General features: G+C 40.9%; 1 protein-coding gene across 2 annotated transcripts in view; it reads right to left on the bottom strand.

The window, feature by feature from the left end:
• Positions 1-5,970: 5,970 nt before the first annotated feature.
• TNFAIP8 (TNF alpha induced protein 8) overlaps positions 5,971-26,878 on the bottom strand; it is a 42,277-nt gene continuing 21,369 nt past the window's right edge. For both annotated transcript variants that reach the window (XM_081089907.1, XM_081089908.1), the window contains exon 2: positions 5,971-7,702. In XM_081089907.1, the coding sequence (XP_080946033.1) occupies positions 7,137-7,702 (566 nt within the window). In that variant the 3' untranslated portion in view covers positions 5,971-7,136. The remainder of the gene's footprint in view (positions 7,703-26,878) is intronic.

The raw sequence follows: 26,878 nt of genomic DNA, 5'->3' as shown, positions 1-26,878 counted from the left end.
TGTAATCAGGAAAAATAAAAATTCCTGTCACGAGTTAGCAGGTATCAGGAACTGCTGTGATGTGTCCAAAAAGAACTTTGCACACCAACTCTCTAGACATACCCAATGAAAAGGAAAGGATCCCTGTCCTGGCTAGAGCCACAGGGAAAGGTGCTGGGGATGAAATACATTTAGGGTCTAAACTTCAGGCTGTGTTCCTGGGCCTGATTTCCAATTCTTTGCCAGCAAGAGGACATGCTATTTGATAACTTTTTTCCCTTTTATTTATTTACTTTTAATCTGAGAATATGTTTTTATTGATTTTGAGAGAGAGAGAGAGAGAGTGAAAGAGAGAAACATCAATATGAGAGAGAAATATTGATTGGTTGCTTCCTGCATGCTCCCCACCAGGGATCGAAGGCGGATTCTTGTGGTGTACAGGCCCATGTTCCAATCAACTGAGCCACACCAGCCAGGGCTTGTTAACTTTTCCTTTTCAAGATGCAGGAAGCTCTAGGCAGTGATAAACATGTGACAAGGGAGCAGACAGAACCAAACCAGCCAGAGGCATGGCTGGCAAGAAATATGGAAGGGCCATCCTCACCGGACCAGTTCAATCATGTGCTTCTGAGTCCTCGCCTGGGGTTTCAGGGGACACAGATTTACCTCCCTGAGGACAAGGACTTGAAGCCAGTTTATCCAGCTTCAAAAGTGGGGCTATAATCTATTTCTTAAAACAAATAATAATAAAAAAATGATTTAAATAGTTGTTTCCTATTCCTATTTCTCAAATATCCCCAAGAATTAAAATGTTAATTGTTAATTAAAATGTTCCTTCTTTGTTTTCACTCAGATTCCTCTACTCAGTACAGTTTGTAATCTTTGTCATGCTATAGACTCATTCACAAACATTTTTATTTTGAATGAAAAAAAGGCCTGTAAATATTTTTCTTTTACCTGCACCGTCACAACACACACACACACACACACACACACACACACACACACACGTACTTGGCGTTGCTTTTGAAAAAAATCTGCCACTACTTTGAGCTCATTGCTTTTAAAGCATGAATTGAAAACTCGAAAAAATGTGAAAATGTTAAAGCCAGAAAGTGTATTCGAGGCTAACAAAGCCTTTCTTGGGACCCTCCTCATCCAGGGAATCCCAATTTAATACTAACTTACCTGTGGCCTAGTCTGTCCCCACATGAGTGACCTCCTCAAGGATAGGAACGAGGTGTTTCTGTGTAGTTCCCAGGCCCAGCCTAGTGATGGACACATGATAGGTGTTCATTATAAATTGAAAGAAAAAATCAATTTTTTAAGGAGACTGGGATTTAATAAAATTCTCTTGGGCTGCGGAAATCTGTTATTTTAGACTTACTTTCTTTGCTTAGTAAACAATACCTTACACGGGAATAGTCTTCAGAAGGTTGCAAAGCCCTCCGTGTTTTGCTTAATTTATCCAAAAAATGAGAATATGAAGTAATTGATTTTATCCAAACTTTAGAGATAAGGTGAGAAGGCTCTCAGGCAGACAAGGAGCCAGAAACCCTGGAAAAGGCCCAAGCACAGGCCCGGTGTACCCTGCTAGGTTCTACCTGGCCACTCGCCAGGGAGTCCCCAGGCAGAAGAGATCACAAACTCCTGCACTTGGTGTTTGAAAATACTCTGGAATGTTTCCACTCATGGGTTTCTGGTGACTATTTCAGCAAACCGAGAATGGGACTCCTTAGTTATGAGAACACAAACCTGGTTAAGATATGGCAGCGCTTGTCAAGCCGTGTGCCGTAAGAACTTTCAAAACATGCAGCGCCTGACTGTTTAGTCAGGGGCACTGATCTCTTTTCCCTTGGATTGTCCACTAAAAAAATGACAACACAATAGCTGTCCGGTGTGAATGAATTAAAGTTATACCTATTTTTTTGTCAGATCGGCAAAAAAATATATTTTTTGGTGTGCTGCAGAATTTTGGTAATTAGATTCTGTGTGCCATGGGATGAAAAAGGTTGAAAATCGCTGTGATAAGGGAACAGCAATAATGCTGGCACTTTCATCTAATTATCAGCAAGTCCTTGTCCAGGACATTTAATACCTTTTATAAATGTATAATTTGCTTGGCAGGTACTTCTCCTTTAGTGAAAACAATTGGTCTTAGCAGCAAAAGATGCTGACAGTCACTGCAGATGGGTGCCTAGTGGCTCCTGCTGGGCTGATAAGAGTCCATTTTCAGGAAAATGTAACCTTGATTTCTTATAAAACATCGGTCATCTCAGATAATGGTGACAATCTAGGTACGGATGCTTATATTCGTATCTCACATCAGGCAGTTTAAAATGACTTTATCTGTAAGCTTTTAAATGGAAAAACTAAAGCACAGAGAAGCATGTTGTCTTAGATGACTCTGCAAATCAAAACACATACTTCTTAAAATAAAATATTCTTTTCTTGTGTTAAGGACAAACCCCATGAGGCAGAAATATAGTTATGCAGCTGTCGGTGGGAAGGGCAGGGAATTTCCTCAGCCACCCATGCAGGAAGATGAGGGGCCGTATCCATTGGCTGGCTCATCTTATGAAGATCCACTGGAAATTAGGTGGACACAGAGCACCATTCTCTGTGCTTGCAGAACATTTTCCAAAGCACAGATGTTTTTCTCTTAACTGTGAACGCTGGCTGGCTTGTACATATCCTTTTTCAGGGCTCTGCCGATGGGCTGATTCGGAGTGAGTTGTCCCCTGTAGCTTGGGACCCACGTTCATTGCTGGATGGAAAACACATCTTTGGCTAGACAGACATAAATCAATATTACGGGAAAATGTTTCCATTTTGGGAAATTCCCCAAAATAAAAGTGTCTTCCTGGCTCTGGGCCTATATAACTAACCATGAGGACACCTCAATAAAAGAGAAAATGGATTTTCAATAGGTTTGCCATCCTAGTGATATGTGATTATGAGCTCCTGAAGATTTTTCTGTTCCACTTTAGAAACAAAAAGTTGACTCATTTTTTTTTTCTGGTTAGTGCCTCAGTGTTTTCATTAGGTATTTCTAAAAGACTTTATCTGAATCACAGTAAAAAAATTATTTCAGAGCTAGGATACAATTTTACCTGTCATAAACAGCCCTGAGTGTTAAAACCTGCTTTGAGCTTAACAAATTACACAGAAGCTGAATGCCCAGGAATACAATATACCAAGTAAACCAGTAATTTTTAAAACACTGAAAGGTTCAATTAATTTAGATAATACAAGTTTGGAAATGCAAGATTGGCTAAAAATATTATAAATCCTATTAACTTGCTAATTAAGTTTGTTTTATTAGAATATTTTAATTTCCTAGCAATCAAATAGCATTTAACTTTTTACAACAAATATTTCATCATATGGATAGACACATTCATCTTTTATTTATTTCCTCTCAAGATTGATATGCTAAATTATAACTTAGCTTAATGTGCTCTCATTAAGTATTTTGAGGATAAATTTAAATTTTCAGTAAAAATGCAATTAACTTGAAATGTAGACCCAAAAAATGCTTGTGGAGGAAAAAAATCCATCATTACATTTAAGCTTTATGTTTATGTAAGTATTTATTTATATGGTGGGAGAAATAAAACTTTCCAGATAATTATGAATGAGATACTGTTATATAATACATTATTTCTGTGTTAAAGCTCCTGACATTTGCTTTTTTAAAATTAATTTTGAGTTGTATATGAAAGGTCTATTAATCAGAAAAACACAACGTTATCTTTAAACTTACTTGTTCAGATATTTCCAAACTGGAAACCTGGAAAATCATAAAGTTGCAAACTGGCATTATACCTTTTCTGGGGACAAAATGGTGAGCTGTTGCTTCCTTTCTGGGTGTGTGCACACAGACCACTGCGTCCACTGAAAACCACCTGCGGGCTGGGGTACCTCATGTGTCAACGCTCAAAGTCATCGTTAATTGTGAGCACCTTGAGTTTAAGTTCCAGAAGGGACAGAAATCTGAGCCATGAGATGCCCCCAAGTGAGGAGCCAAGTTGAAAATTTCATAAAATGTCTTTGTGTAAATTACACCCAGACCTGAGACTAGGGCAGCCCTGTGGAATTAAAATATTATCTGAAATGTCATTATGTGAAAACCACTTTAGAAGCACACTGCCCACTCTTCTCTGAACCAATGGTGTTTCTAGAATTGCCTTTATCCATTCTATCTTTAAAGGAAAATACAGTTTTATTGATATTATTGTTTTGATACTTAATAGTTATGTGACCTTCGGCAAATTCCTTAACTTCTCTTGCCCTAGTGTCCTCATCTGTAAAATGGTGAAGGTTGTAGCAGGGATTAAGTGAGTTAATGTCAATTGTTAAAACTAGTATAATCCCTGGCTGGCATGGCTCAGTGGTTGAACATGGACTTATGAACCAGGAGGTTATGGTTTCATTCTGGGTCAGGGCACATGCCTGGGTGTGGGCTCAATCCCCATTGGGAGGCATGTAAGAGGCAGCCCATCAATGATTCTTTCTCATCATTGATGTTTCTATCTCTCTCTTCCTCTCTGAAATCAATAAAAATATATATATTTTAAAAATACTGGTATTATCACTCATCTACTAGATTAACTTACAATTTTGCAGAGAAGCCATCAGCACTAAAATTTAAAAAGCAATTACAACACAATTCATAAGTTTTTCCCAAAATGTAAAAAGACTCAATCTTTAAAAAACTTTCATAAGACTCCCAAAATGACTATTGCTTGGCTCGGAATTATCTATCCTAAATACATTTGTATTATTTCTAGCTTTAACCACCCCCACTCCACCCTCCTCCCCACCTCACAACTAAATTCATGCACAAAAAGAGTCCTGTTGCATCAAAGATGAACTTGCTGATCAAGACTTTATAACTGATCCTTAGGGCATGCCTCCCAGGCACAGGGTTGGTAAGGAGATGAGTTCCTTCTAGAAGATGAAGCTGAGAGATAACAACAAACAGTTTTCCCTCCTTCAGGATACTCCTCACTACCTTCCTTCTGTGTGAGATTAGGAGTAGCGCTACACCTGCAGGCACAACTCTAAGATCGGATGTGTCCAGACTGATCTAAATGTATCCCTAGGTCAGTGGTCGGCAAACTCATTAGTCAACAGTACAACGATTGAAATTTCTTTTGAGAGCCAAATTTTTTAAATTTAAACTATATAGGTAGGTACATTGTTCTTAACTTAATTAGGGTACTCCTAAGGCTTAGGAAGAGCCACACTCAAGGGGCCAAAGAGCTGCATGTGGCTCGCGAGCCGCAGTTTGCCAGCCACTGCCCTAGGTCCTCTCTCTCTGGTGGTCCTCTCCGTAGCTAGAGATGAGCAAGAAGCACACACCATCTGCGGGGCACTCCATTTTCCACACTTGCTGAGGGAGGTCTTAGAGAACAAAAGGCACCAAATCAGGAGCTCCCACAGATCACACTCAGCTTTCTCAAGTGAGGAAAGAAGAGCTGGTCAAGGAAGGCTGCTGAGCTAAATTTATGAGCTACTCCACAGAACATGAAGCTAGAGGGGTCATTTCTGCAGTCACTATGCTATTTCTATAACATATAGGAGTCACCTACTAGCTCTAGGAAGGAGAGTAATTTAAGTTCAAATCTTTATGTCAGGATTTAGTATCGAACAGGGAGATACTCTTTGCCTCTGCTGCTTGTCTTAGACAGGCACATGAGGGTCCCAGGGAAGCTGGCTACCTTCTCTAGGTGGTAGTGGGTTAAAGCAGATGCCAATCTCTGGATGTTTTAGTTGTAGGCCCTTTCCCAGGGAACTATTATTTAAATGTCACTATTCTAGGAGGCAGTCAAATTCAAGGCAGGAGTACACTAAGTCACAGACATGATGACAATGCAAATGTTTAGTGCTGGTGGTTGCCTGTTATTTCCTAGGTGATACTGTTGGCCCACGGGCTTCCTTTCTTTTTTACATAATAAGCAAATGTTTACTTTATCATTTACACACATAAAATATACAGAAACAACATGCAAACTGCTCGAAATGCAAATACTCTGGTTTACTTATCATAATAGCAAATAAAAAAATAGCAAAAACCTTTTCAGTTAAATAAAAAAGTGGCATTCTTTATTTACTATCAAACCTTACTAAACATTGAAATGCATTCATTTTCATTCTCATGTTCTGTGGTAATATCCTTTCTTCCCTTTTGCCCCTCATTCCCCTAAATTATTTTGATGGGCTCATCTCTAAAAGGAAGATTGTTTTAATTTTCTTAATATCACGTACTTTTTATTGCCCTAATATCAAGAACAATCTAGAGGTTTCTTTGTCTCTTACATTTGAAATGAACATTAAAAATGGAGATTCCATCAGCATATTTTCAAGGTAACATGAAAGTTAAGCCCTCAGCAAGCATTTCAAAGCAATGGCATGCCATTCCGTTCTGGGGAATTATCATGTTTGGGGAAGTGTCAGGTTGGTACTAAAAACCAGGACTCACCTCCAGAAGCATATCTGATATTAAACATTATTCATAACCTCAAATACAGTTGTTTTCTATAATAGAGAAGCAGTTTTCTATTTCTCTGAGGGTTCCAATTTGACTACCTTAATTCTTTAATGTCTTAATAAAGACAATTCTTGAATGTCAATGACAAAAGTATTTAGCAAAAGAATGTTCAACAAAGGTAGAGTTGAAAATGGAATGGTTTGAATGGTTTCAAACAGAGAAATGACAGCAAGGGAAAGTTCTTGGCTTTTTAAAAGAGGTATATATACATAGTAAGGAATAAAAGTGAATCAAAACACATAATTCTGTACATGTTAGAAATATCCAATGTGCTGCCAACACAACAACTGCCCTAAAAAAGATGTGTCGAGGTTTGGAGCCACACATATTTTTCTCTGTATAACTCGACATTTGCGTTATGCAACCACACATCTTTCCCAGGTTCTGTTAACCCTTAGAAGCATTTAACAACCTTTGGCAATATGCTTTTCTTCAAATAAAACAAGCTTCACAAGATATTGTCATTAATGTCTGACACTTGGATTGGGCAAAGTCTTTCTGAAATATGTTTACTCTTCAAAAAAACTCTTCTTTCCTTCATAAATCAACAGTGCTCCATCTTCACATAAATCAGGAGCAGTCACCATCTTAATTCACATGCTCATATGTTCTCTTCATCCAACATTTTGTTGACGCCATCACAAAGTTTTTTTAAGTGGGGTTTAAAATTCCCAAAGGGATTATACAAGGCAGCCAGAAAATCACAATCTGAAAAGTGATCAAAGACATTATTAATCCGTCCGTGCGACTTTGCGGTGAGGTGGCGCTGAATGATCTGGTGCAGCAACTCTCTGCATTCGTTCAGCAGCCTGGACAGCACGTTCCGGTCAAAGGTGTAGTCCACCTGATGGAAACTGACCACGGTCATTGCAAGCTGATGAACTTTCTTCTTAAATTTCTCCATCAGCGCTAGCTCATCTTGATTGAACTGATTATTCCTGTACAGAATGGCCAACTTGAGGACTGTTTTGATGAGGTTTTTGATGATCTTCTCGGCCTCCTTCTTATTCTGGGTGTACTCCCTGGTCACCCGGTACAGCTCATCTAGCACTTCACTGCTTGTGTCATCGATTAAAGTGGTAGCGATGGATTTGGATACCATTTTACCCAAGATCTTCTTTTGTGCCTGAACGGCCAGGTTTTTGGAATTAAAGACATCTGTGGCCACTAAAAAACAAAGGGTGGGGGAATAAGAGATCAGTATCAGTGACAGGGCAAATTAAAAACAGATACAATGGTGCATTTTCCTTCTCATTTTCCCACTATGATGCAGGGGGTCCCGCGGGGGTGAGGCCGACAGAGCCCTAACGAAGCATGCCCGACTCCGGAGACCAGGTTCAGTGACGCAGATCTAAGTTTATTGTGTAAGTGCAGCAACATCTATAACATTCCAGACCAATCAGAAGTTTACACCATCCTTAGGGCAACCAATAGTAGGAATGATCAGGGTACTATGTAGGGGCTCTAGGAGGTTCGCTCAGGCGGGCGCTGCCACTTCCCGGTGTGCCGAGGAAGCTTGGAAGCTTGTATAGGCGGAGTGCACTCACACCATTGCATCCGCCACTGCACTGAGATAAATCTCCTGAGCTCTTCCCACACCACTATATGTACGATACGCCTCCCATCTACTGATACTAGTTTCTGTTTAGAAAAGAGCTAAAGAAAATATCCCTATATTTCTGGACATTAGGTTCTAATCTGTTGTGCATAATCTTTAAAGTCTTTGGCAATTCAAGTATTTTTTTTTTAATATTGATTTTTAGAGGGAGAGATGGGGGAGGGAGAGAGAGAAACATCAATGTGATAGAGTAACATCGATCAGCTGCTTCCTGCAGGCCCCCTACCCGGGATAGAGCCTGAAACCTGGGCAGGTGCCCTAACTAGGAATGGAATCAACAATCTTTCAGTACATAGGATGACACCCAACCAAATGAGCCACACTGGCCAGGGCGGCAATTCAAGTATTTTATACCTTCTGCTATGTCGTCAAGGCTTTGCTTAGAAGTTAAAGGGTTCAACTTTCTTAAAAATAACATTTTCTAATTATAAAAAGAGTATGTCTCAGGAGGGAGTAAGATTTTGTGCAATTTTTCTCTAGCTTCATTTGAAAAGAAAGACATCAAAAATATAAAATCAACCTCACAAGTGTCCTCTGGGAAACAGTTACCAAGAATAATTTAAAGGAACTCATTTAAATGTAAGAGGGACAGACGACAAAGCTATGATACTGAGTAAAATGACAAAATCATGGAAGCAAATCCAAAGGAGAGCCCAGCTTTACAATCCACTTGTAAAAAGTCAAATTTCCCAAGACACTGGTCTATACCTACCAGTTTGGCCATCCTAACCACCCTGAATTTCAAGTCCAGAAGCTGAGTATTGGGAAAAAAATTCATTGGAGTTTATTGTCACTTGCTATTTCTGATGAACGGCCACTGCTCCCTTCACACTTTTCTATGTTTTCAGAAAGTAACCATCCTGTATTAGCAATAATATGTGCTACATGAACAATATACTCTGAAGAAGCTGAGTCTGAAAGTTTACCTCTCGAACTATCATAACTTAATTTGACAGAGGTTTAAGGTACATATTATAATAGTTGTATGTGTTAAGTATTAATGAGACACTATGTGATGTTTCTAGCTTACAGCCAAGCAGTGAAAATGCTCAAGCAATGTTTATTCCAGACCAAGTTTAGTTTTTCTCCAATTCCCACCCCCACCCCCCACTCTGTGCATGCGGCTCCACTACAGCTGTGCTTTCTCCCTTTGCCCTGGGCCTCAGAGCTGTAGAGCTCGGGGTCTCTGCTCCACCTTTGGGTCCAGGAGCAGCTGTTCTCTCCACATATGCCCGTGTATAGGTCTAGGTCTGGGTGTTGGAAAGCACTCATCCAGTAATGAAAGATAAAAGGCTTAAAAAGACAGATTATGAAGAATGAGTCAGGACATTTATGGTATAAAATTACTTCTAGTTTGGACAGGCCAGCAACATTAGAAAACTGCTGCTCCCAAATCCAGGCTGGGAGCACGTATCAGGAGTGACTCCCTCAGTGTGGAGCTGCCGTGTTGGATTTGAACTTTGGGCCAATAGTACAGGCAGCTGCAAACTGGTTCCTTGAGACCAGAACATCATTCCTGAATATGCAGGGCCACACACTGTGAAAGAACAGCCTGATTGGACTAGAAGTCGTACCCTCAAACAAATGTTGATATTTAAACTTCTGAAAACTGAACTGAAACTGCAGAAGAAGAAATGAAATATATTTTGAGAAAGAAAAGGAAAGTGAAAAAGCATGAGAAACAGGCAACTTTGTGAAGGTTTCCAAACTTTTTTATGCTTTCATCATTTAAGCAAGTAGTCCATTTCTATTCCTATTCTTCAGTGGTTTTGCAAAAGAGCCTATAGGTGAACTCACACCTAAGAACCAATACTTAAAGAAATGGGAATGGAATCAGCAGTCTTTCGGTGCATGGGATGACACCCAACCAACTGAGCCATGCTGGCCAGGGCTGCAAGTCAAGTATTTTATACCTTCAGCTATGTCGTCAATACTTTGCTTAGAAATTAATATTACCATATTAAGACCAGGGACTATCTTCCATTACTGAACTTATGATATGGACCTCAACAAGTAAATAAACCCGATTTATACAGAAAGGGATACCCCCAAATTTTCAAATAACAGTAAATAACTTAGGATTTCAGGTATTCATCCCATCTGGGATTCACTGCAATGCCTATTAGATGGAGTACCGTCATACACACATGGTGAAATAACTGAAGCTGGCGGAGTGTGGTCCTAGATGCCTCTGTGCTCCTTTTTCCAAGGCTGGGCTGCAAGTCTGCCCCGCGTCTAGGCTACTTTTCTTATTAAATCTAAAGATCCCATTTAATTTCAAACACAGAGACCAAACAGAAACTCCGTGGTGCAGCACTTTCACTTCCCACAAGAGAAAGCACAAAAGGCAAGGCTGCTGCCAGTTAAGCAAGATTGGTCCTCATTTACTGGTAACCACGTCTGAAGCAGGACAGAGAAGCTGATCTCTGAGGCTCTCACACTCATCTCAGGAACTTCAAGCCCTGCTCTAGAAACACGGCAGTAGCTTCACGCTCGGTTTTGTTCTGCAGTCACCTTTAAAAATGAGAATGAAGCTCTTTCTCCCCCTTTGCGGGGAAGACGTGCCTGCAGCTAATTTATTTTCTCCCGTTAGTGGAGGCTTCTTTGGAGCCAACTGGGGGTTGCGGCTGGGAACTCTTGGCCAGGACTGTGTGGTCTGTGATCATGAAATGTGATTTTCTTTTCCTAGTAAATTAACCGCCTTTAGCCATTCCTGCTCAGGCTCATTTGTCAGTTCCACATCCTCTACCAGATCCTGTGAAGGCCTGGTATATCTCAGAGCTCGTCCTGAACCGTTTTCCTGCTTCGCTCTTACCCTTACTCCTGTGTGACCTCACCCACTCCTGTGGCTTCAGACGCATCCATGTGCCAATGACACCCACAGCCATAACTCAGCCCTGACCTCTTTTCCGAACTCATTTTGCAAATGCATTCAAGGTTTTTCTTTTCCTTGGCTATTTTGCAGGCATCTCAAATATACCATGTCCCAAACTGAATCCTTGGTTTCCTCCTGCCCCCAAAGTACTCCTCCTCCATTCTATCACCATCTTAATTAATAGCATCTCTCCCATCCATTTGCTCAAGTCAGAGTCCTGGGAGTCAGCCACCATACTATCCGCTCCCTTACCCAGTCCCTTATCAAGTTCTTTCTATGCTACCTGCCGAGATTCTCTAAATTCTATCTACTTCCCACCATCTCCACACACATCAGTCTAGTTTATGCCCCTTTCCAATCTGTTCCCACAAAGTAGCCAGGATTTTTAAAAATGTAAATTAGAAAATGATGCTCCCCTTAAAATATTTGCTAACCATCACACTTCCTTGTTCCTGAAATTCTCATTTGCCTAAATTTTTAATGTCTGCCTCTCCTTACCAGAATTTAAGTATTTCTTAAAATACTCACCCAAGGATATATTTCCATTGATTTTTAGAGAGAATGGAAGAGAGAAACATCGACATGAGAGACACACATCATGGACTGGTTGCCTCTTGCCAGGGACTGGGGATAGAACCCACAACTGAGATCTGTGCCTTTGACCGGGAAGCCCAAGGCTCTTTGGTCTATGGGCCAACACTCTAACCACTGAGCAAACTGGCAGGGCAGAATCTAAGCTTTTTGAGAGCAGAGACTGTGTCTTGCTCACTGTGTCATCCCCGGGCCTAAAGGGGTGCCTGGTACATGGCAGTTCTGAAAGAAGCAGAATCCATTTCTCCCCTCTTCACTATACTTAAATACTTCTCCATGGAAACATGCTGAGCTGCAAAATTAGAGTTTTAAATATATATGTGGGAGTTTTTGTTTGTTTTCTTTAAAGGCTAATGAAACAGATATTTGTTTTATCTAGCTAACAATGCGGTTTTCTTCCCCTTAAGAGCACTCCAGAGGGTGGTTTCTCTTACAGTCATCAATCAGCTCTCTTAAGGAGGGAAGATTTGTTATGCACCACGAGAAAACAGCAGAGGACAACAATTCAAATACTCAGTGGTTCTCACTGAGATACAGTAGAAGGAAACTTCTGCTTCTGATTGGACCTATGATTAAGCATGTAACAGAGGGATGGACCAAAGGTATGTCCAGGGACGTGACCAAGATGTGGATAGATGGTCTCAAGGAGAAAGTGCTGAAAGTATTGATTCAATGTTTTACCTACTAGGGCGAATTCACTTGTGTTTTAAAATATACATGTACATTGTTGACTAATGAAAAATGAAGCCATATAATAAAAGTAAACAAAGGATTACTACTATGCTAAAACTACTGAGGAGTATTTTACAGAAACAATTGTAAATGTTATTTTGCACCTACTTATCTTACTGCCCCTCCCCCCATCCTTGGTAGCTCCTTTCTTGGCTTAATCAAATAGTTCATTTTAGCAATGTTTGCTGAAAAGCAAATTGGTATTCAGGGAATCCTGGCTTTAACATCAGCAATTATAAATCTGGAGATAAACATTAATGGTAAAAATATACTGACCCCTGTATATATATTTTACAAAGTACTCAGAAGGTTAAAAACACACACATTTGTACAGCATTAACTAATGAAAAATTATAGTTTTATGAACTTAACAAAAATTCCCCATAACATTACCCCAACTCAGAAATTGCTAATACAGTGAAGCACTCAAGTCACGTCTTTTTTTTTTAAATTTTGTTTTATTGCTTAAAGTATTACAAAGAGTAGACATATGTCTCCTTTTTTCCCCCCTTGACCTTCCCCCCGCCTCCCCTCCCCCTCAGTGTCTTGTGTCCATTGGTTATGCTTATATGCATGCATACAAGTCCTTCGGTTGATCACTTACCAACGCCCCCCGCCTCCACCGCGCGCCCCGCAACACAAAAGAAACCATCAACAAAACAACAAGAAAGCCCACTGCATGGGAGAACATATTTGCCAATGTTATCACCGATAAGGGCTTAATCTCCAACATTTATAGGGAACTCATACAACTTAACAAAAGGAAGATAAAGAACCCAATCAAAAAATGGGCAAAGGACCTAAAATAGACACTCTTTGAAAGAGGACATTTAAGTCACTTCTTTACATCCTCACTAGCAAATACATACTTTCTTCACCCATCAAACTTGTTATACCTGGAGCTTTTAAATGGTGATGACAGATGCACATTTATGGCACTGCTAATTCTTGCCTCGTTAATATTTGATCAAGTGGGCCCAGTATTAAAGGAAGAAAACGAAAACAATTTGGAGAGCATGTCTGGCTGTTGTAGTTTGTTAATAAAAGTTCTTTAAACAGATATATAAAATCGTATTTCTCTTGCCTCTGAGTAACTCCAAATCTAAATGGGGCTTAACAGAAAAGACAGTTTAGGGAGCAGCAAGTGGCCATAAGCAGCCGTAAACACTGTCACAGGAAGTCAGCAGGCTGAGAGTTGACCTGCCTACATTGGGATTTGGAAATGCTCCAGAGAAGTAAGGAATAGTCGGAATGGCCGGAGAGCCTCCACACCAACAAATCCCAAAGTGGAAATTCAACAGGATAGAGAAGAAACAGCAAACAAAAAGAGAAAGAGAGTGCAGGGGTGGGGGTGGAGGACCACAGTCAGTATCAGCAGCAGAGATTCCCACTGTGAGGGGGCTGCCCCGGAAGGGTCAGACCTCTGACCAAGGCAGCCAGCTGGAGGCAATCTTAGCCAGAGAGAAAAGACAGGTGCCAGGCACCGTAACCCCAACATTGGCCTTAGGTCACACGGATGAGGCCCTAACACAAAAGAACATAGTCTGGAAAGAATTAATACATCTGCGATCCTTAACCTGATACTGAACACACATTTTGGTGTGTATGAGTTTTCCTGACCCCAAGTGGTTAAAAACCAATGGTATGCATCATTACAGTGACAAGTGCTGTCATTCACTCTGTGTGTTACCTACCACTTCCAAAAAGTACATGCTCACTTAAAAAGGCAACATAATTAAAAATACAAATATAGCTTGCCTGGCGTGGCTCAGTGGTTGAGCGCTGATCTATGAACCAGGAGATCACGGTTCGATTCCTGGTCAGGGCACATGCCCAGGTTGCAGGCTTGATCCCCAGTGTGAGGCCTGTAGGAGATAGCCGGTCAATAATTCTCTCTCATCATTCATGTTTCTCTCCTTCTCCCTTCCTCTCTGAAATCAATAAAAATTATTTTTTTTAAATGACAAATATAAGGGGGAAGTGGTGACTTTAAAATGGGCCAATAAAGAAAAGAATATCACTGGGTGGTTTTTCAATGGGATATTAGAACTTGTAATACACCCCCTTCCATCGTCTTTTTATTGTTCTTTACTTAATTATTTGACAACTTTGAGTTGCAGAAAACTGATAGTATTGCAAATGCCTTTTGTCCATAGAGACACACATGTCTAGTGGAGGGGCAACTAATTTCTCCTTTTTTGTTTGCCTGTGTTGTACTTGGACTTCTCCTTTGAACCTACTATAAGAGTTGACTGATTCATCATTAATTAACGAGGCAAGTAATATCCTTAACATGCACATTTTTTTTATTGTAGAAGAATCATGAGTTTACCTTTTTAAAAACATACCCATATTAACTTAAAGGGGAAAAAAGTACAGTATAAGCTTGTCTTCTAGTACACATTTCCTGTGGCAACTAATTCCCCCAGGACCCCGGAAAAGAAGAGTTTACTTATAAAAGTCCAAATATTCTGTATCGAATGGTTCCTCGTACTGCCATGCTGCTCAGAGATATCACTAAGACTCTGTTTCCCCATCTCTAATATGAGAATAATGATCCCCAACTCTTGGAATTGTTCCAAAGATAAATGGGCATGGACATGTCTCACATGTGAGACATATAGGACATGTCTCACACAATGTCTGGCACAGAATCTTCTCCACTGATCTGTTTAAAGAACTCAACAAATTAGGCCCTGGCCTGGCAGCTCAGTTGGTTAGAGCATTGTCCTGATATGTCAAGGCTGTAGGTTCAATCCCCAGTCAGGGCACATACAAGAAACAACCAATGAATGCTTAAATAAGTGGAACAACAAATTGATGTTTCTCTCACTCTCTCCCTTCCTATCAAATCCATCAATCAACACAGTAAACTTCAAACACATCCTGATGGTCTTTTGTACTGAATCACATTTGGTCAAAATTATTCAACTCCTGGAAGTAATATGGAGCTGGGAAACGCAAAACGCCAGATGGCTGTGTGAAAACAGAGACCTCACACAGTTCAGTTATCAAGGAGCTGTATTTCCTCTTCCATGATGACATTAAAAAAATCCAATACATCTTAAAACTATCAGGGAATTTCCCTTTTTTAAAGATGTTGAATCTTGTTAGTAACAGTCAGTAGTACCGGGACTGTGATAGGAAGTGCAAGGCTATTTTGTCTAGAGAAAATTGGAGCACAGAACTAAAGGCTACTACAAAAAAGACAGGAGGAGAAACAGTGTCAACATCCGTGCAAAACTGTGCAACAGAAGCAAGATGTAAAGGAAATGAGCCAAAGATAAAGCTGAAGTGAAAATCCACAGCAGCCGACAAGATCATTCCAGTCACATGATCTCACCCAGAGTTTCCGAAGCCGCCCAGGAACCCAAAGGCAGGGCAGGAAGCCAAGTGAGAACAGCCTGGATGGAAATACAAGGCTCAAGGTCAGGAGTCCTGGGTTGTAAACTTGAGTGCAATTTTATTTCTTTGAATCTCAGTTTTCTCATCTGCTAAGTGGAGCATCATTTCAGCTTAAGTGAGATTTAATGAGGTGCGAATCTGAAAGCATCCAGCAATGTGCTAGGCTCATGGCCAATGCCCATTGGGTTTTGCTCCCGTACTTACTATCACTTGCAATGGAGGAGCAGGGACTCACACCAAATACTTGCACACACTGTGTTCTTTCTACTCATTTCTCTGTTTATTACCTATTTTCCAGATTTGTGGACAAGAGAAAATATGCCCTAAAGAAAACACTATGAAGCCTCTCCCTGTGTAAACTCAGGCTACTTTTGTTGCCTTAATTTTAGAGTTTCTTCATGACTTTGTGTCTCTTATTCCTATGGTTTAGTTTTGTAATGATTTGAAATTGAAAAATGTCACTTTCTGAGTCTCAAATCCTTTTACTTCATAATAGACCCCATCTCTGCTCTTTTTCTGTCAGTTTGCTCCAGAAATCTTATGATGCTTTGATTGCTTTCTGCATGGCATAAACTCTCACTAGAGATCCCTGCTGCCTCCAGGTTCACTAATACCAGGATTGGGAAAAAATTGGTGATATGAAGTGGTATTGTTGGACCTAAGGAATGTCAGTCTGGTAAATATTAGGAAAGAGGTTACAAGAATAGAAATGAATTCTGTGTCTACCCAAAGTCAGAATAGGAGATTTTCAGTCCTGAGAGCCCATGGCTAGCTAACATATTTTGAACTTTTACTACATTATCCTGAGAGCTACCCAGAATCTGTAGTTATCTTATTGGAGCTTCATAATCACCCCAACAGAGAAGTTATTATTATCCTCATTTTATATATAAGGTAACTGATGCCCTGAGAAATTAAGTTATTTCTCAAGGCCATAGGTCATTAAGTAAGAGATGAACTTGAACTCTGATATGTCCAACTGCAAGTTTTTCTCTTAAGAATTTCATTATATTGCCCTAGATGGGTACCTCTGTTGGTTAGAGTGTTGTCCTGATACACCCAGGTTGTGGGTTCGATCCCCAGTCAGGGCACATACAAAAAGCAACCAATGAATACGTAACAAAGTGGAACAACCAATCGATGTTTTTCTCTTATCTCTCTCTAAAATCAATTTTTAAAAAAGAATTTTATTATACTACACGAGCTTAAGAAAGAGGCTTCCTCTTGAAGGTATAGGAGGGCAATAATATTCAACTAAGTCAAGTGAAATAAAAGAAAAGAAAAGCCAGAGACCATGTCTCCCTGAGGAGGAAATGGATTCCATAAGGTAAATTAACCCAGCTGGGCTTGAAATAGTCTGTTTTTCCAGAGCAGTTTTAAAACATTTTAAAATATAATTTAAAATACAAAAATATGTGTTTGTTATTCAAAGGGCAGAATGTAAATATTTAAAGTGAAAAGTCTCTGTTTCAGCCTTACCACCCACTGTATAGTCTGACCCCAACCCCTGCTTCCAGGGGGTAACACTGTTCTTAGAATTTTGGTACCCTTTCAGAGTCTTTTTTTTTGTTTTTTTTTTCTGTGCATTGATAAGGATAACTATGAATAGGTACTGAGCAGTAAGTATTAAAGGCTTGCAGTTCTTAAAAAATACAACTTTGAGAGATGAGAGACTATAAACTGGAAGTGTCCATAATTCCATGCATGACTCCAACATAAAGTGATGAGTTGCTAGAGGCACCTGGCTATATTACCTTTGTTCCCACCCATGCAATAGCAATGGGAGTCCTTCAACGAGTGATGACAAGGAAGTGAGTGTGAAATACAGGTCTTTATTTAATGGGGATCTGGGGGGGGGGATATAAGTGCTATGATTAGGGCAATCATAGAGCTTATCCTCTAAATGGGGTACCTTTGAAAACAGCACTATTAGTAATTAGATGGTGACAGCGGATCTGTAACTATCCCAGGTAAATGTATGTAGTTACTGAAGACTCTACTTAAGCACTTAAGCACTAACGACACGCAAGCTAAATAAGAGAGGGTCAAAAGTATTACCCAAATTTTTAGGACCTGAGGCATTTCTTGGGAACCCCACAGGAGCACTAGCTAGCATTTCCCCCAAATTACACTAACAACAAAAACTAGTTCTTAAAGAAGTTGAGTTTTTGTTGCTGTTTTTAAAGGAAGTTAAGAATTTTATGGCGGTGGGGGGTGGGGGTGGGGTGGGCGGGGGGAGGATTCTCTCTAGTTACATAAGTTTGGGAAACTGTATATATACTAAGGTCTCCTTTGAGGTGGACAAAATGCACTAATAATATTAAAGGTCTTGAGCACCAGGCAGTAAAGAAACATTTTAAGTTTACTTGTCCAAGTTTTCCACAGAGGACCCATGATCAAATTTGTGGAATAAGGTCCGTAACCAATTGACTTAGGCCCTTGCTATTCCTCTGGAATGGATTCACAATCGTCTCATGCACACAGGGGAGGGCAAGACAGGCAGTTGGGCAAAGGCAGGCAAAGGGGCATTGTGAACCCAGGCTCTAGAGTCACACTGTTAGGGCCAGAAGCTCGGCTCTCCCGCTAAGTTCCCGTATCCCTGTGGCAAACTACCTAACTTCTCTGTGTCACAGTTTCCTCATGTGCGAATGGGGATACCTAAGGTTTTTATGAGAATTAAATTAAAATAATTCATATGCAGTACTTAGAATAGTGACAGATGTAAAAATAACTGGGTTGATTTTTTAGAAACTATTATTATTGTCATTAATACTGCTATCATCATTAAGGTCGATATTGTAGAAATTCTGCTGCTTTGGGATGACACAGTTTTGTGGTCATGTCTTGTGAAATAGGAGTGAGGGGAGAAGAGAGTACAGTAACCCAAAGACATGAATCATTCAACAAAACTTCTGTTGAGTATATGTCAGATAGTGTGGTTTCAAAGATAAAGAACACTATCCCTTATCTCCAGACATCTGTGTAACACGGGGGGCACATAGCCATGCAGAACGCAAGATGCAATGGTAGCAAAGAGAGGGAACATTAATTTGCTACATGGAGTGAGACAGGGAGGCAATATTTGACAAAAGGAGATTGACCCGAGAGATCAACCTTGAAGGAAAAAAAGATTCTGCCTCAGAAATAAACGAAATTGCATTCCGAGCTGACCTATAGAATTCTTCCTGGCTGGTTAGGGACTAAGAATTCTGTTCAGCAGTGCATCTGTGTGGCACGTACCCAAGGATACATGTGGGCCCTATGGCTTTTAGAAAAACTCATAAATTATGTATAAGGTTGTCAAGGCCCATGAAAATTCATTACAAAGGCACTTGATTTTCCTGAGGGCATTTGTAGGGAGAGGACGAACAGGACAGGTATCTGGGGTGGCATTCTGGTGACATGGGCCACCTGCATCAGAAGGGCCTGGAGGCGTCCTAGAAATACAGGTTGCCAGACCCACTGAATCAGAATCCCAAAGACTGCAGCTTAAGAAGCTGCATTTGTAAGAAGTGACCTATGTGGTTCAGTTGTATAATGAAGCTGGAAGACCCCAGCTCTGAGGTATACTTTTAGAAGACTGTACTTTAAATTTTCTTTCTTTCTTTCTTTCTTTCTTTTTTTTTTTGGAGAAACCAGTTGAATTTCTGGTGGAGTTTCCTTACAATGGTGGTGCCTGGCTCAGGGCTGGCCAGAGAGTGGCCAAACCCACCCCCACCTGCCAGGGTTTCTGTGGTGGGAATAGAAACAAGAATGTACTTTAAATTTTCAAATAGACTATGCTTTTGACTACACTTTGGTCATGAAGGCATGCTGTGAGTGGACTAGGAACAGATTTGATTCCCTCTCAAAATTTTTTCACTAACATAATAGATGCAAGCTTCTACACAGAATCCAGAGAAAATTCTTTCAGAATATAACTTATTATATTAACGCCTCCAAGAATTTTAATAATGTATCCAAGAGAATAGAAAAGTTAGTCTCTTTTACATGCTACTTTAACAAAAGTTTAAACTACTGCTAGGCTTCAAATTAAATAAAAATATCCTATAAGCAGTTATACAAAACTGACTTCAGTAAACTATGCTTTTTCTTTTTTAATTAAGTGAACCCTTTCTTACTAATTATACTGTTCCAATATGTTAGGATTTCCTTAAATACTTCAATTAAGCTTTGTTTACGTACATATTTTCTCGAGGACATGCAGCCTCTTCACTGTTGATAGAATCCAATCTTACCCCAGAATGAAGGTGAAAGTCCTCTACACAAGCTCCATGATTTCTGCTTCTCCACTCCCAAGTTCTCTAGGCCTGCCAGAGGCCCTAGCCTCTGATGAATATTTATACCCACGTGGTGTTTAAAAAACCAGTAACAGGTTTTAAAACCCAGGTGAAGGGCAGTTTGGTTACTGAACCAGCCCCTAAAAGTGGCACGGGCGGTCAACATACCCTTTCTGGTCTCATCAGGTGGCTCCTGGCCACGGAACAAGGACAACCAGACAACAAAATTACAGCTGACATTTGTGTAGAACTCTACAGTTTGCAAAGTATTTCCCCCTGTATGAAAGTGCTCATTCTAGTTTGGTCCTCTTATTACCTAACCCTGTGGGAGCCAGGTGAGAGAGCCGAGGCTTAGAAATCAAGTGCCTTGTCGAAGGGCATGGAATTAGTGGCAGAGCTAAGGTCATTGCTGCCTACATGGCCACTCAGTAAGAAAAGTGAAATGAAGACAGTGTTCACTGTTTATGAATTTTCTATCGAATGCCATGATGCTGCTTAGCCAGCTGCAGAATCCCACTTCTTAGAGTCTGTCTGCTCCCCAAGATAAAGCAACTCCTTGAACCAAAAAAAAAAGGCTCACAGGTCTCACACATCACAGAATAGACACTAAAGAAGAGAAGCTGTGTATCTACCCTCCCCGTCTTCCTCCATCTGTCTGAAAAAGGCCTGCTCATCCTGTAAGGTTCAGTTTAAATGCCACCTTTTCCAAGATGTGTTTCCAAATCCATGGCTGAATGATTTCTCCAGATCCAAAGAGGAATAAATCTCTCCTTTTAAGATGCTTTTTCTGCCATGTGGGAGAGTTAAATTCCTATTGTATCTTTACTTGATTATGATTTTGGACAACTAAGGGACCATGTCCATTCAGCTCTGTATTCTTCAAAGTGTTTAACATGTGTACTCCAGCTAGCCTGGAGTGAATAAATCCATGTTCTCTAATCTGCCTCCATGAAACCCATCAAAATGTATTTTTAACTTTATTTTTATTGTTGACACTATTACAAATGTCCCCATTCCCCACCCCTCCTCTTGCCACCTCCACCCAGGTCACACACCCCTTCCTCTGGCCACCACCTCCCTGTTGTCTGTATCTGTGGGTTGTGCATATATGTTTTCTGCGATATTTTTTTTTACAGCAATTCATGAAGTGGTGTCAGGAAGTCAATTCAATTCCATAGATCTAGAGCTTAACAAATGAACTTCTACTCCATGAACAAGAACATAGCCTTATACATGGGATGTAAAATACTCTTTGTTTTAAAGGAGAGGAATCTAGATAAAAGACATGCCTTTTCTTTTTCTGTCTACTGCTTCTCCCCTGCCCTTTGGCAAAACATACAGAATAACCAGCCACTTTTGTGTGGAGAATTGACCATATTTAGCTAACTCCATCGCTACTGCAAATCTTCTGGAATCGCCCATGCAAATATCCCAAACCCATCTGTTTGAGTATTTTGGGAGCAGTAGCCTCTTGGCCTCAGTTTGGGCATTTCTCAAATATGCATCTTGGCACAGCCTCCCAACATTCTTGTCAAAACCTTTCCCCAATAACTGTATTAAAATGTTAAGTTAGTCATGCATTTTAGAGCCATGTCAACATCCTAGAGGCCAGGGCCCTTTAAAGGTAAGGGAATGGTTAATGGGATCTGCTGGGTCTTAAAGTAAACAATCTCATTCCAAGTATCACAATACACAGACTCTCTGAAACTTTAGGCTACAACCTGGCAAACCCCTGAGCGCCACTGGAGCAGCGCCTCTCCCTGCTGGGCACTCCCAATGAGGCACTTCTCTGTGAAGTGGCTTCTGCACCTTTCGAACCTGTTCTCCTGGCCCCTAATGCTCAGGTACCCCTGTTTTATTAAGATCGGGATATCTTGCAGAGGTTGTGACCAGGACACTGCATTATTTGGCCTGCACAGTGTTACACTGTTCTTAGAATTAGTGGCTGTTGTTAGAAAATTGGGAAATTGAACCTTAACATCTGTGTATCTGATTTTCTTTGAAACATTCTAAGATCTGGCCAAATGGTCCCCCATTCCCACACAGCAATGACTGTCTTGAGGTACATTGTGGCTGCCCTCGTTAGAGGGAGCCTACCCCTGCAGTTCTCCACACAAGCTCTCCCTGCCATCTTCACACACGGATGTTCCTCTCCTGGCTCTGTAGGCATTGGCGTGGGCAACTCCTTCCTTACAGAAATAAGTGGGACTATATTTCAGAGCCGGTCTACAGAGCTCCCACTGGCTAGTTGGGAATTAGAAATTCTGCCCATCAGCGTAGCTGTATTTCAGAAAGCCAATTATTTTAGAAATAATTTAAATTACGTTTAGCAGGTGAGATTCTGAGGAGGTTTTTTCTTGGGGGAAGTGGTGGAAAGGTTAAGAGTAATAATGATTTGTTTTTAAACCACTTGTTATTAGGCCACAGACTTCAGGAAGCTACATTTGGGCACCTTATTTCTACATGTGTTAACTGGGTCACAGAGAGGTGAGGTGGTAAATGTGCCCATTTTGTAAAGATCCTGGGAGAAAGCTGAACTTGGTTTTTCCATACCAGTGGGAGTTCTACCCAGTAAACAGACTTTTAGCAGAAACGCCTTCCCCAGTCATTAATTCATTTCCTCATTCTTTCACATAACACATTTTTATTGAGCATCTACTGGATGCCAAAGTTCTTGCTTTCAAGAAACCCAGATTCTGACAGAAGAAGATCTAAAACATAAACAAACATGTAAAAAAAAATGTCAAGTAGTGGCAGGAGCTAAAAGAAAAATAAGGGGTATGTGTGAGTGTGTGTGAGTGTGTGTGTGTGTGTGTGTGTGTGTGTGTGTGTGTGTGAAGAGTAAAAAAGGATGACAGGGGCAGGGCTTTGCTATTTTACCCAGAGTAGGGGAGGAAAGCCTTTCTGAAAAGAAGACATTTCAGCAGAAATGTTAAGGGGGAAGGGAGAGCCATGTTGGGTGAAATCCTACCCATCCCCTCATAGTCCTTCAACAAAGCCTTTATTGACTAATCAGTCAGAAATGTTTTGTCCTGTTTCTAACTCTTACTGCAAACTGCTTGATATCATATTTATTTGTTTCCATTTTCCCTGAAAGTAAAATCCTTGGGATGGGTTATTTCTTTTCACTATGGAAAGAAATTATTTCTTTCTTTCCATAATGTATATTCAATTAATCTTCATCTGCCATTTTAAAAAAGGGGGAGGATGGGGAATATGTTATAATTTTTATAAGACACAAGCAAAATAAGATACTATAAACTACATTATTATTACTTATCTCAAATACTCTTACCTAAGCTATGAATATTCCAATGTAATCCATTGGAAAATGTTTATTCTAAATGAGTCAATTCATAACTAAAGCTAGGCATCCAAAAATATCTTATCTTGATAACATTTGGATTTGGGAAGAATTACTGTATAACCCATACTCTGAAGAAATAATAAGATAATTTTGTTCCTAAAATAGATGTTGCATTTTTAAGATTAAAAAGGGCATTTTTAATTTTTTAAATTGATTTGAGAGAGAGAGAGGAATGGGGAGAGAAGGAGAGAAGGAGAGAGAGTGAAACATCATTTTGCTGTTTCACTTTTTTATGCATTCATTGGTTGATTCCTGTATGTGCCCACACCAGGGATTAAACCTGCAACCTTGGTGTATTAGGATGATGCTCTAACCAACTGACCTAACGTCCAAGGCAAAAAAGAGCATGTTTTAAAGAATTGATTCATAAAAATTAGAAACTTAAAAAGGCATAAATTCTGCCTTTCTTTGCTAGTTTGTTAAGAAAGAAAAAGTCATTGAATTGGCTAACAAATTAAATTTAGAATTAAAAAACAATGAAATCTCCAAGAACCATAAAGACAAATAGTTTGTTAAAATAATTGTAACCCTTTGGTGTTGATGAAACATACTTGATATATTAAAGTCATTTTTCAGTTAAAGAAAATAACTAAAAGGACCATTATAATCATTCTCTTGTAAGAACTAAAAAACATTTCCCTATATTAACTTGCTGTCTTGGAGACGGATTACTTCCCTAATGGTAGATATTTGGGTAAAGTAAACTTTGGCAAATAGCATAACGGATCAATTTAACGACTAGTTGCCAAATAACAACAAAATAAATCACTTCTATAAACCACGGTGGCAGCCCCCACCTTTTAGTAGCTATGTATTTTCACCCACTCATTCAACATTCCAGAATGAATTGAAGCCACCATTCCACCTCTCACCATTCTATCGCCAGTCCTACTTTAGGAGATGGAAGAAACCATGAGGACCACAGAGGCCAAAGGTTAATTCGGGGTCACAATGTGACGCCCATTAACTCCTCCTGGTCCCTGTGAAAGGTACACTATGTTGGGATGATCAAAATTACGAGCAGTACTTCCTCCATCTAAAACAGAGCTGACAAACTTTTGGCTGGTAATGAATTTTGTTGGGTCTCAGTAATGTTTTTTTCTGTTTTAAATTTAGATAAAATTCATATAACATAGTATTCACCATTGTAACCATTTAAAAAGTGTACACCACTTGCCGAAACCGGTTTGGCTCAGTGGATAGAGCGTCGGCCTGCGGACTGAAAGGTCCCAGGTTCAATTCTGGTCAAGGGCATGTACCTGGGTTGCGGGCATATCCCCAGTAGGAGATGTGCAGGAGGCAGCTGATCTATGTTTCTCTCTCATCGATGTTTCTAACTCTCTATCTCTCTCCCTTCCTTTCTGTAAAAAATCAATAAAATATATTTTAAAAAAATAAAATAAAATAAAAAAGTGTACACCAATAATTTTTATCATATGCACAATGTCATGCATCACCACCATCAAACTTCAGAACATTCTTATCACCTCAAAAAGGAAGCCTCATAATACTTTGTGTGTGTGTGTGTGTGTGTGTGTAAAAGTTGGGAGCAGTGACATAAAAATTCACATTTCAAGCTTTTCTAGAAAAATGACTTGGCAACACTGGAGGGGATGGTGGGGAGAAATGGGCCCCCCCAATATACCACCTGGCAACATGCCTATAGCGGCCAGAAAACTACCCAAGGCATATGCATTAGCCACCCTGGCCTTACACGATCAGAGGCTTGAACCATTCTGAATCACTTCTCAGAGAGCCTTGGGTGTGACTCCATAGGCTAAGGCCCTCCCTCTGTTCCCCTGGCTGCCAATCAAGCCGAGCCAGACCACTTTCCACATCTAACTCTCCAACAGATCTCTTGGCTTCTGCCAACTGCTTCTTCTATTTTTCTAAAATATATTTTTATTAATTTCAGAAAGGAAGGGAAAGGGGAAGAGAAATTGAAACATCAATGATGAGAGAGAATCATTGATCAGCTGCCTCCTGGATACCCCTCACTGGGGATCAAGTCTGAAACCTGGGAATTGAACCGTGACCTCCTAGTTCATAGGTTGATGCTCAACCATTGAGCCAACTTCTTAATCTACCTTTTCATCAAAATGCTTTGCATTTTCCACCCCAGGATCTTTGCTGAAATCTCTCTCTACCCAAAAAGCCACCCTGTATCTCCCTGAGCAACATCCTAATTCCCTGTCTTTTCTGTACCACCATCATGACTTCCTGCCTTTGTTGTCTACTCACTACCTATATTTTATTTTCCTACGGTTACTTAATAGCTTTTTATTAAAAAAACTAGAGGGCCCTGACCAACGTTTGGCTCAGTGGATAGAGCGTCGGCCTGCGGACTAAAGGGTCCCAGGTTCAATTCCGGTCAAGGGCATGTACCCTGGTTGTGGGCACATCCCCAGTGGGGGGTGTGCAGGAGGCAGCTGATCGATGTTTCTCTCTCATCGATGTTTCTAACTCTCTATCCCTCTCCCTTCTCTGTAAAAAAACAATAAAATATATTAAAAAAAAACAACAACAAAAAACTAGAGGCCCGGTGCACAAAAATTTGTGCACTAGGGGGAGGGGGGATCCCTCAGCTGGCCTGTGCCCTCTCACAGTCTGGGACCCCTCGGGGGATGTCCACCTGCTGACTTAGGCCTGCTCCCCGGGGGATCAGGCCTAAGCTGGCAGGCAGACATCCCCCTGAAGCCCAGGAGCCCTCGGGGGATGTCCACTTGCCAGTGGGGAGCAGGCCTAAGATGCAGTCGGACATCCTTAGCGCTGCTGAGGAGGCGGGAGAGGCTCCCGCCACCACCTCTGTGCTGGAAGCCATCAGCCCGGCTTGTGGCTGAGCAGAGCTCCCCCTGTGGGTGTGCACTGATCACCAGGGGGCATCTCCTGCATTGAGCATCTGCCCCCTGGTGATCAGTGTGTGTCATAATGACCAGTCATTCCCAGTCTTTCTGCTGTTAGGGTCAATTTGCATATTACCCTTTTATTATATAGGATAGAGGCCTGGTGCACGGGTAGGGGCTGGCTGGTTTGCCCTGAAGGGTGTCCCGGATCGGGGGTGGGGGGGTCCCACTGGTGTGCCTGGCCAGCCTGGGTGAGGGGCTGAGGGATGTTTTCAGGCTGGCCACACCCCCTTCAGGATGGGGGTTCCAACTGGGGTGCCTGGCCAGCCTGGGTGAGAGGCTGATGGCTGTTTGCAGGCTGGTCAAGCCCCCCCAATGGGGACCCTCACCCCATGGGGGTGTGGCCAGCCTGGGTGAGGGGCTGAGGGCTGTTTTCAGGCTGGCCACAGCCCCTTCAGGGTGGGTGGTTACCGCTGAGGTGCCTGGCCAGTCTGGGTTAGGGTCTGATGGCCGTTTTCAGGCTGGCCATGCCCGTGGGCTAGAAGCAGGTATCTGGGATTTATTTAACTTCTATAATTGAAATTTTGTAGCCTTGAGTGGAGCCCAGGTCCGGCCAGGGCAGGCAGGAAGCT

The sequence above is a fragment of the Myotis nattereri genome (genome assembly GCF_964212035.1).
Source record: "Myotis nattereri genome assembly, chromosome: 4".
Taxonomy (NCBI): domain Eukaryota; kingdom Metazoa; phylum Chordata; class Mammalia; order Chiroptera; family Vespertilionidae; genus Myotis; species Myotis nattereri.
The sequence above is the reverse complement of the archived record's forward strand: the minus strand, read 5'-3'. Positions and strand labels throughout refer to the sequence as shown.